This window comes from Lutjanus erythropterus, chromosome 2 (genome assembly GCF_056507025.1).
Source record: "Lutjanus erythropterus isolate fLutEry1 chromosome 2, fLutEry1.hap2, whole genome shotgun sequence".
Classification (NCBI taxonomy): domain Eukaryota; kingdom Metazoa; phylum Chordata; class Actinopteri; order Lutjaniformes; family Lutjanidae; genus Lutjanus; species Lutjanus erythropterus.
Genome location: NC_139318.1, coordinates 18,602,428 through 18,614,183, shown reverse-complemented (window position 1 = coordinate 18,614,183; position 11,756 = coordinate 18,602,428). Strand labels below are relative to the sequence as shown.

The 11,756-nt window shown below is 38.1% G+C and overlaps 1 protein-coding gene across 3 annotated transcripts in view; it reads right to left on the bottom strand.

Annotated features, from left to right (window-relative positions):
- Window positions 1-739: 739 nt before the first annotated feature.
- Window positions 740-11,756, bottom strand: part of LOC146331402 (vitamin D3 receptor B) — a 35,942-nt gene continuing 24,925 nt past the window's right edge. For all 3 annotated transcript variants that reach the window (XM_084730574.1, XM_084730583.1, XM_084730580.1), the window contains 5 exons: window positions 10,752-10,851; window positions 9,775-9,955; window positions 5,664-5,815; window positions 3,261-3,377; window positions 740-1,555 (listed from right to left, as the gene is read on the bottom strand). In XM_084730574.1, the coding sequence (XP_084586700.1) occupies window positions 1,302-1,555; window positions 3,261-3,377; window positions 5,664-5,815; window positions 9,775-9,955; window positions 10,752-10,851 (804 nt within the window). In that variant the 3' untranslated portion in view covers window positions 740-1,301. The remainder of the gene's footprint in view (window positions 1,556-3,260; window positions 3,378-5,663; window positions 5,816-9,774; window positions 9,956-10,751; window positions 10,852-11,756) is intronic.

The window sequence follows — 11,756 nt, the reverse complement described above, 5'->3', positions numbered from 1 at the left end:
GGCCCCTTGCTTTGGCCTCCATTTACTATTCCAGTTAGATTTGGCATCTTAGCCCTTGAAAATCTGTGATAATATAGATATTGTATATCAATACATAGGCTTGAGTAAAAGGTGGTATAACAGTGCTTAGGATACATGTGGTAGTAATTAACTATTTACAAGGAAATAAAAGAATTAAACAAAAGAGAAAGAAGAATGAAAAACAATTTCAAAAGAGTTACAAGCCATAATGAAGGCTTGCCTTGATTGACAGTTAGCAGTGTAAAAGTAGCTAACACATTTAGTGGCTAATTCTCACCTCAAAACCAGGCACCCCAAAGTCCTATCAAAAACCTCACTATAATTACAGACTATGCTCTGTACTCTGCAGTAAACCTAAATAATGACATTTTCCTTCATAGGCTTTGAGGCAGACAACTTGCTAGCATGTTGAGTGGCCACATGCGTGAAACGAGCCATGGAGCAGCAAGGTTATTTTTAGGTACTGGAAGCTTTTTTTCTTTTTTGAGAAAGTAGTTGACCATACCTTTGGTGAAAGGTGAAAGGCATGTGTTTTGATTTGTATACACAGTCATATGTATATACCATATGTGTATATATATATATATATATATATATATATATATATATATATATATATATATATATACATACATATATACATACATATATATATATGCTGCCTTGGAGAGAAGCAGATGAAAAACAAAAACAACATCAAAAATTCAAAGTAATGTGCAGGCACTGCTTTTGCACCGATAAACTGAAATGTCATCCGTACTGTATCTAAATTGTTCTGTGTAAAAGTGACTGTTTCACATAGGTGATGTAAATATAAAACAACCCCAGTAAAACCAAGAGGTAGCTCAACTGAATGGCTAAATGAGTAAATGAGTATGTTTGTTGTGTGGGTGTGTGTGCACGTCATGTGCACACACATAATGTCCAGGCATTTGAAGCAGCTGTTGGTTGATTTAAATACAGACAAAACACTGTATATAGGCAGACGTTGTATGTGTGTATTTAATTAGTATTATATGTAGTTTCCTTGTATACTGTCTCTCTGAGCATCTGCTTGCTCTCCATATAACCTTGGCCTTTAGGCCGAGATAGACTTCTTTAGACAAGACACACATGAACCCAGGCACCCAGCACATGCACGCAGACACACAAACTTTCTCTCCTCCACTCGCTTCATACTCCACACCTCCGTTTAGTCCATCCAGCACATCCTCTCCAGCTCTCTCCCTCCATTTTTCTCTCCAGCTCCTTCTTCACTGCCAAGGTTTCAGAGGCGGCCTCTAGGAGACTTCACTGCCGAACACCTCCAACACCAGCGGGGTGAGCTGCATGCTGTGCTCCGGCTGGAAGGAGAGCGAGCGGTACTGCTTGGAGTGCTCCTCGTTGAGGCTGCGCAGGTCGGCCAGCTTCTGGATCATCTTGGCATAAAGCAACCGTCCTCCCGGGTGGTGAAGCTGGATGTAGGCCTGCAGGGTCTCTGACAGTCTGTCCTGGAGGGCTTCGATGCGTGCGTGATCCTGCACACCAGGGCGGTCTGCGGGAGAGAAGAGGAATGTCTCAAAGGAGAAACATGCAATATATTTCCTGTCCTAAATCATAAACCGAGTATGATAACGGGTTCCTACACCTTTTCCAAAGTCAAATTCAAACACTTTTCAAGAATTTTTAGTTTTTAGGTTCATTTTCAAGTTTTGCCACCTTACAGCTGTGGTAAATTACATATTCATACATATATACTAATAATTGTGTCACTTGTCCATCACATTAAATAAACCAAAATTAGACTTTGTGACAGCACTCAATAGAAGGATGACAAATTAGAATAGTCTGCATGTAGACTCTTCCTTGGCTGAGCCAATATCTGACTTGTTTTATTTCTTTATCTATAAAGTGAAGTATTCAGTCAATTACAAATTTGTAATGCAATTACAATTTCAAGTAGTTTCAAGCATGATATCCAAGATCCAGCATGTGTCTGAACCCTGATATGTCATCAGAGATAAACGAAACAAGCTGAAATACCATCTTCTCCAACAACAACACTACTGCCAGTAGGTTCTCCTCTGAAAATTCTTTTTTACGGTGTGGAACGTCCATTTTCGTTTGCCTGTTTGACATTCATTCACTTTAAGTAGAGTTAAAATTAATACCAAATGTTTTCTGCATGCATAAGTGTCTGTTTGAGTTGTAAGAAATCATTAATAATCTTTTAAAAGGAGCAGATGTTTTTTAACCGTTAAATCGAGCAATAAATTAATGGAGTTTTGCAGGCAGTAAGACAGACAGTCAGGGAACTCCAACTCTAGAGTGTGTATTTTCAGAGCAGTGGACTTTTGTTTTCAGGATAATGGGCTGAGCTTTACATTGACAGACAAGTGACAGTTATAAACACCTGATCGACTTACAGCGTAGTCGGTGCACCCCTAAACCTCGCTGCAGCATACAGGCAACCTGCATGAGCTTTGAGTCTAGGGAGGATGGGGCAGGGGGGCACAACTCGTTTCAACCACTGATGGTATATTAAATAAAGATTAAACCTATTTAATATACAATCTATGGTACTAACTTGCCATTTAGACTGCAGCACTTCTTTCTGAACACTACTTACCAATTGCTCCTTTATGATATTTATAGTTGTTACACAAGCTGAAAAGTAACAGAAATTAACTGGAAAACTAAGGATTACAAAGCTTGTGTTTATTGTAAGATAATATTTATCTCAGTAAACAAATTAGGCGTAACATTATAAATTAACATGATCTTCGTGTTTGTGTTTCTAACATTCTGGTCAGGTGGCTTGCTAATTTTAGATCAGGGAGAGCACAGCTATACATTGTTAATGAGGTGCCTCATATACAGAGGAATGCAAATATGCACTTGGTTACACACGCTTGCTTGCATAACTATATACATGTATTATATATGCACGGTATCTCCTGCAAATGCATATCATACACGATACGTGTGTTCTGAAAAAGACTAATGCTCACCAGAGATACGAAACCCTTCAGGTAGCTTAGACTTTCACATCAACATGATTTATGTCAAGTCACACAAGACAACAATGCTTTGAATGATCTGTCATCACAATGTTTCAGTTGATGATTAAGTTTTCCCACAATAAAAGCTAGAAATGAACATATTCTCTACTGGAAAAAAGACGCAAATGAGACCACTCATGAACAATTCATGATGACTCTCTATATGTTCCCTCCTCCACACAATCAGACCTATGGTACCTGGAGAAAGCAAGCAGATGGCCATCAGCAGCACATGTTCCTCCTCATGCAGGTTGAGCTTCTTCAAGCCCACCTGGAACTTCACCAGCGGCTCCAGCAGCTCCAGAGTGTGGCCCGCTACAGAGGACACACAACATATCATTACTGTCTGTGCAGCACACAGAACCAGCTCCATACGATATCACAGAAGAAAAGGCCCTCTGGGGAACTTTACCATCCATCTTACCTATGAATATTTCATTTTGCCTGTTGGAATCGTCTCTGATTTTTTTTTTTCTTGCATGCTGTGCGTTTCTTTTAATCAGCAAATTTGAATTTGGATCAGTGTGTACACCATTTCTCAGGGGGATATGTTTTCATGTAGATGTGTAAATGAGAAGCCACACAAATACTGATCAAAAGTTTTCATTGATTATCGTGACTGTACCTCCATTTCCTCATGTTTATGACTGGGACTGCATATTGAACCTCAATGCCTTCTGAGCACTGATGAAATTGTGCCTCCAGCATGGAATATTTTAGCTCCAAATGTTTTAAGAGATGAATGAAACTTTGTAATTAATTCTAATTTAATAATTTGACTTGTATACTATATTTCAAGGCCTTTGGAAAGTTGGCTTGAAATAGTAAAAATGCCTGATCAAGCAGCCACAAAAACTTAAGTGAAAGTACACGTTCATAATTACTATTAAAAAAAACTAGTTTAAGACCAGCTCATTTTGTTGTTTAGACCATTTCTCGAGATCTTGTGGGTATTACAGATCATGTTTTGATTGACATCTCCCTCAGAAGTACTGGTGTGGAAGCTGAGCAATATGTTGTTGTGGATGGGGTCAGCAGGAAAACATATTTTTGGCTTGAAAAAAAATCTGTATCAGTTTAAGTAGATGCTTCTTTGACAAAAATGGAGTTTCTTGAATACCGCTGCCTCGACCTCTTAGTTTGGATCTGAACCAACATTTCTTTCTGCGGATTCAAGGCAGCAGAAGGCCAACAATTCCTGTGTTCTGCGAGGTAAAATTATTGTTTTTGTCAAAGGAGCCTGAAGTGATATAACTGCTTCAGTTCTCTATTGTTGAGTTGGCTCAGACTCAAAGAGGAGATTAAGTGGAAACAAAGAGGTTTGAGGGGAGAATGGATTTTTTTTTCATGATTAGTTTAGCATCAGCAAAGTGTACAAAAACTGAAATGACATTTTACATGGCTTTGTTAAATACTCCATTCTGATTAGTCAATTATGGCATTCTAAAGTCTGTTATTCCTGAAAAGCAAACCGCTGCTATGGGTGCCACTGTGATTATAGACTCTGGAGGAGCAATAGAATAGGTTTTAAATCAATAAAATCATTTTCATATTAATATTTTAATATCTCAAATGACTGATTTTCTGCAGTATGTAGTCGTGCAATAACCTGGATAATGTACAATGAGTGGATAATTATTTCACTGCCCTGTCATGGTTTATTTCACAATAATGACCTGCTCACTGTACATTATTCCTTACATATTTCCAATTTGGATTAAAAGTAATTTCTAATACTTTTCAGATACTCACTAATTTGTATATACTAATATGTAAGACCCTAAATTACATAGTTAGAAGGCTATTGTGGATTTGGTTTTCCAGCGACTTTCATTAGGCACTGGTCTGATACAATCGTTTGTGTTTAGACAATATCAAATAGTGAAACATTTAAAGATTTGGGTAGATTTTTATAAAGTACTGAATAGCATCACTTTGACTGGTACATAAACCAAGGACACTAATCACACACAGCAGTAAGTACAACTACAATGTTGTATAAAATATTTCTAATGAACTGCCAAAAGGCAGAATGGATTTGGAATCCCATGTGGAAGAGAGTTTAACTTTTTTTAATTCATCTTGAACTAGAACTCTTGAACGATTGATTACTGCACAAGAAAACACTTTGTATTCCAGTCATGTTCATGTCAACGATTCAGTGATATTTTAAGAAGAGAAGCACAACAGAGCTGCTTCTCCTGGTCCAGACAGTGGTTGTTTTGTGTTGTGAGCAGGTCAGGAGTGACATTCTTTGGTTGATCCAAGAGAGAGGGGGCTTGTTTAAAAGGCAAATTAAAGCCATGCCCACAGGGGCTTCTGTGGATATGTAAGACTGGTTTTGCAGAAAAACGTGCCTTAGCATCCTTTTCCTATGGGTATGTGTGCACAAGCCCCTACCAGTAACCTTATCTCTACTCCCACACTAATGATCCTGTCACCTCCTTAACATCCGGCTGCTTCCTTCAAGCCTTCCAAGTCGTGTTAATGTTAACATGTGGGTCTTTTCTTCGTTGAGAATTCATATTCATATTCATAGACCTATACACCAGCTTGTCTTCACAGCAGTCAAACTGTACACGAGGCAGCATTCAGACTGACCTTTGGTGACATCACTGATCTGGTATTTAAAGTCAGGCCCACCACAGCTCCAGGACATGTCTTCCAGGTTGAAGCTCTGATTTGAGCGCAGCATGATCACCTCAATGGCACTGGACTTGAGCAGAGCAATCTGGTCCTCTGCAGTCAGCTCCCTGCAGGTAATGGCAAATAGTCAACTATTAAACTAATAATCTTCAAATAACCTTAATCAGATACGGTTGTGTCATTTTTGATTTTACAGGACTCTGACATGGCAAATTGATAAACCAGTGAACAGGGTTCCTACACATTTTCCATTTCTAAATTTCATACCTTTCCTTCATACCATACCATTATGGTCATACCATTCACAAGCCAGCAATTGGAAATCTTGAATTTACCCACAGTGGCTGGTAAGTCCTCACCACTACACAGAAAGTTGGATGACATTTAACTGCCAAACATTTCTGCCGAACTAACCAGTACTACCTATCCACGCATTATTTTCCCTTAACATATGGAATAAACAATACTATATTATTGCCCCCTGCACCCCCACGCCATACACACACACACATGCATTAGCTTCATTCATAAATAAGAACTGAAAATGAGTTGAATAAAAGGTAAACAATTCAAATTTTATGGCATCTGTGCAGCTATTTTTATTCACTGTGTCCAAAGAAATTATGATGAACAAAGCCATTAAGTTATAGCTTCCTTACGCAGAAAAGACAGTCTATTTACTTTTTTGTTAATTACATCATGACTTAACTCATACATGTACAGATAAGCCTCAGATTTGTTTTTTGTGATACTATACATATATGCAACTGAAAGATTTGCTAAATTTTCTTTCAAACTAATTTGGTCACAGATGTCTGGATTTGGTACAGTTGCAGAGTAGCTCTGCGTAGGAGTGTGTGCTCAGTTGCAGGTCATACTTCTTGCCTTATTTTTGATGACATAAAGTTTACTTTGGACTGTACTATCTCGCATAATGGTAAACATTTTGGCTGTGCTAGCTGCCTTCTCCAGGCGTCATGACAATCATACAAGCTTGTATGATCAATTTATCCTTAGAAATTCTAAATTTTAGATTTAGAAAACAGGGGCAATAGTCTGCAGCACAGTTATTTTTCCATTCTCTCTTCTTTTGTCCATACACACCTGGAAATGACTAAAATCTAATTACATACTATGCAGGAACCCTGAATGAAGATTCAAACCAAGTACCTGCCTTTCTGCATGTTTATGCTTGCGTTAGTTGTATAATTCATCTCAAAGGATTTTGCTTATCAGTGGTTTACTGATGACTGGTACGAGGTCAGTCAAAGTCTTTAAAGTTTATCAGATATATGCTTTGCGGAAAGAAAAAAACTTTTGCTTGCTCCTGCTGTGATAGGTCCCTGTTCATGGAAAACTCATTTGATAAACACAGGTCAAATTATACTAAACTCCTGCTTCAAGTGATGTTATGAAATGTCTTTAAATGTTTATAAAATGAAGCTACTGAACTGGCAGGAGAGACATGAGCTAAAAGCTGCGGATCTTTGGGGGAGGTCTGGGGTGTTATTCAGTGCTCGGGCAGCAGATCATAAGTGGACAAACATTCCAGAGGTAATCCGACCACGTCAATCACTCGCTGCCAGTGGGAACGACAACTTTCAGGAAATACAGGCCCTGACTCGTTTTAGCCTTGACTTTGGGGTGACCCCCCCCCGAGACACTGAAGTGTTCATCCCTGTCAACACGCTGACAGACAAACACTCTGAAAGACAGTGACTGCCATGTAGGGAAGGTGAGGAAGAAACAATAAAAATCCCTTGGCCAGCCGTCATAATTTTGCTTTTACAGTTACAAATAATGTGCTGGCTCGTGTCTTTCACAGGTACTAGTTACTTTAGAAATTAAGATTTTTACATGTGGAACTAGGTCTGCACAATTAAATTTAGATATTATTAAAATAGCAATATGGTAAAAAGCAATGTCCAAATCTGTCAAAATAATAGCACTATCATAATAATTGACCTTTTACCATATTGTGCAGCACTAAACAAAACATATAAAGTCTGCACAGTCTTTGGCTCCAAATAAATAATTAAATTCTCTTTCTAATGTAACATTTTGATCCACAAGATATGATTTTTCTATGAAACAGACAGAGGATATAATCTTGTAGATCAAAATGTTGCCTTGAAAGACACTGTCCTAAAAGAGAATAAAATCACTTGCTTGAAGCCTTACAGTGTGCCTTCTCACCCTGCAGTGATATTTTTTTTGCACCTGAATATTTTTGCATGAATGTGCACAAACTTGGCCCTCTTTTAAAATAAACTAACCAATAGTCTGTACAAATACAGATTATATTAATCAACTTAAAATAGTAGATTAATCAGTTCAGTCAATTCACAGAATATAAATTGGCAACTATTTTTACAGTGTCATATTAGTATTAACTAAATAAAGGATCTGAATACTTCCTCCTCCACCACTGTTATTTACTCAATCCTATTTTCAAGGTTAAGCCATTGTATTCTTGTTCAACTCTGAGCCATTTCAAACCTTTAAACTAAAGGCAGTCTTTCTTGTAATAGGTCTATCACGTGCTCTTAAAAAAATGTGTGATCATCAGATAGAAAACCTGAGGGCGTACATGAAAGACGGGACAGGTGACTGCTTGGGACTAGGGGAGTGTCTTCTTCTAAGATTGGGCAATCACCCACTAACATACTTCAACAGCTGAACTTCACACTAACAACATGACTGTAGCAAATGTATAACCCTGTCCAGTGAAGGAACAACACTACATAAAAAATTTTCCACAATGTGTCAGCAATTTACAATATACAGTATCAGTAATCTATGGCACAATATCGACTAATTGGGCAGGAAAACAAGTGGGTGTACAAAGTCACATTTAGGTAAAAAGTCACTCAGAGACATCTGAATAAAAAATACTTCTGTTTATGCAAAGTCCTCTTCAAAGACTAAAATAGAGAGACACTCAAAAAACATGTGCCCTCTGCTCTGTCTCTAGGTCACAGCAGTACGCTGAATAGGCCAAGCTCGAAGTGGCAACATTTCATTCTTATAAAGTAATTATCTCTGCTAACAAACATGTTTTCTGGCCATCGTATATTGGTTATTGTGAAGTGGGTAAGCCAGCCTATGGGCCTTTGAATGAAATTGTCCAAATAAGGCATGTTAGTTGTCTGGCTAACATCAACTGTTAACAACTAATGGAGAGTGACAAGAGTCAAAACTACAGCAAACTGCTAGAAAGATGCTCTCCACACACACACACACACACACACACACACACACACACACACACACACACACACACACACACACACACACACACACACACACACACACACACACACACACACACACACACACACACAAAATGACTGATGTGCTAATTCAAGACCTCAGTTCACTTCAGTATTTATTGTCCTGCTTGCAATTTGGCTTCCAGCAAAACCAGACAGTGCTATGTGACTTTTTCTGTACCAGCAGGTTATTAATTTACAAACAGGGAAAACATATTGTATTTTATATCCCCATTACTTTTTTTTCTTTCTCGTGTGGTACTGAAAGATGCATTGGGTATCAACACTTTATTTGAAGGGGGGTGCATAAGACTGTCATGGCACTGTCATAACTATTTCATGACACCTTTCACAACCATGACGCAGTCTTTCAAGCCAATCAAGCTAATGCTGTCTCTGTCACCAAAAATGCCTTATAACATTTATTCACATCTTTCTGACAGGTCCAAAATGTACCATTTTATGTAAGGACAAGGAAAGGATTCATGACACTCTCATAATGGTCTTATGATGGCCAGTGTCAAAACCAATCACATTTTACAGTTTAATGTAATGTTAAAACATAAGGCTAAACAGTTTCTTTAAGTCTGATAAAGTTAAGTTGACATAACAAAGACATTTGTGTCTTGGTTAATGTCACGTTGTCATAACAAAGACATCTCAAACAACTTTGTATTGAAAGTGACACATACCATGAACATTCATAATGACTCCATTATGTTCCTTCATGCACTGAAGTTCAAAATTCTGGTATTGTGACAACAACTCTGACACACGCACACACACAAACGTACCTGAATCCAGGGATCATCTTGGCGAAACCAATAACCTTCTGGATGCTGTAAGAGACCAGGTCAGCCAAGTGGGGCAGCATGGAGAAGCTGGAGCCCTCCTCCTCACTGGAGTCAGGGCTGCTGCCCTGCTCGTGGTACATCATCAGCAGGTTGTTGAAGTTCATTTTTGTGTCTACTGACTCTACAGCGAGTAAGAGTGGAGTAGTGGAGTAGAGGAGGCAAGAAGATAAACGGGAAGAAGAAAATAGAAGAAAGTAGAGAAAAGTAGTCATATACCAAAGCAAGGCATTGTCACACTATTCCTCCAAGAACAGACACCCTTTGTGCTGAGAGCATTGAGAGAAATCATGGAATAAAGCAGGATTGTTGATGGAGAGGAAAATCTGAAAATACGAGTGTGAGGTCAGTAGGCATGAGATGAAAGCTTAGATGACAGCTACGACAACATCTGAAGCATGGAGGGCTAGCTGGGCTTGTCTCGAGTCACTTGTCTCTACTGAGTGTTGGCGGCAGGCCATGTGACCACGTCCCTCGCTGTGTGCACTCCATTAGTGACGGATACATTAATGAACTGATGTTTACTAGTAGGAGTCAGGTGTCTGAGGTTATTCACAGAATTTCCAATGGATTCCCAGAAAAGCAGTGTAACAGATTGTATAAGACAACAGGAAAACAGCTGAACTGGAAAAAATACCCATCTTCAGTCAAGTATTAACTCTTATATTGTTTTTCTCAAAACGTGTTTGCCAAAGAGACAGTTTTACTTTCTATTGAACTGTAATTTGTTTTTCTTTAATAAGTCACTTATTATCATAGTAAAGGGACACACCTCATTATTCTTGTTTCAGTAAAGGATTATGACTTGATCTTTCCTACAAAAGGATGTTTGTGTAGGACAAACTAGTTTAATTTTAACCTTAGGGTGTCATTGTTTTCACTTGAATTTAAGTGAAACATTCATAGTATGTGTCTCTTACCCGGAGAGTGACTGAAAGAGTCTGAGGAGGCATCAGATAGAGAGTGGAGAGAGGCAGCTCTGCTAGCGCTACGCGTCACTGGGCCCTCGCGAACAGGAGGCTAGACAGGAGAAAAGTGCACATATAAAGACTCTGCAGGATTCCTAAAGAAGTCCAGTCACCAAAAATAAAAACCAAAATGATAAGCCATCTGATGAAAATTAGTAATCTTAAAATGTTATACATTTATGAAGCAAAAATCGTCACAATCATCATTAATATGCAGCTGACCAATAAGTCCTCATGATTCTCATTTCATTAAAAATACAGACAGAATATGCAGTTTTGTTGAACATCTGCTTAAAAAGTAGGATTACATGACTTGAGCACAGGTATGTGTGCTTTGTGGGGATGGAAATCTGTTACAGAACGGAAAACAGGGGCCGTATTCACAAACATTTTGAGAAAATTCTCAGAGAGCTCTTAAATCTATCAAGGCATCAAGCAAGCAGCAAGGAAGGAACAGAAACTTTTATCTTAGTGGGGAGGTGTGGATGACCCTGTTGCTAGGTATGACTCATTCTTTTAATTAATCTGATTTATTGATCCAATAAATAAATAAATAAATAAATAAACAAATAAATATGCACTCTTAATGATAATGGCAATAGAATGGACCTTGAAATCAACAGAACGAATCATAGAATTTACTCACCATTAAGACAAGATGTAATTATGAATATGTGGTGTAATTATGAATACTATTATATTATAATATGGAATGACCCTCTGTTGAATAACTGTAAGCCATACTTAGAAAGTAGCCAACAAATATTTATTTACCATGCTGGAAATTTTAGTCCATTTCATATTAATGGCAGACATTCGCTATTTCCTGTAATTTCTATGTGTATATGGAATTGCATCTTTAAAATCAATAAAAAAACTTAAATGATAAAAAAAAGTTTGCTATTTCCATGCATGCCGTTTTGTGAACCTGCAGGGTGTGGACAGCGAGTGGAAATG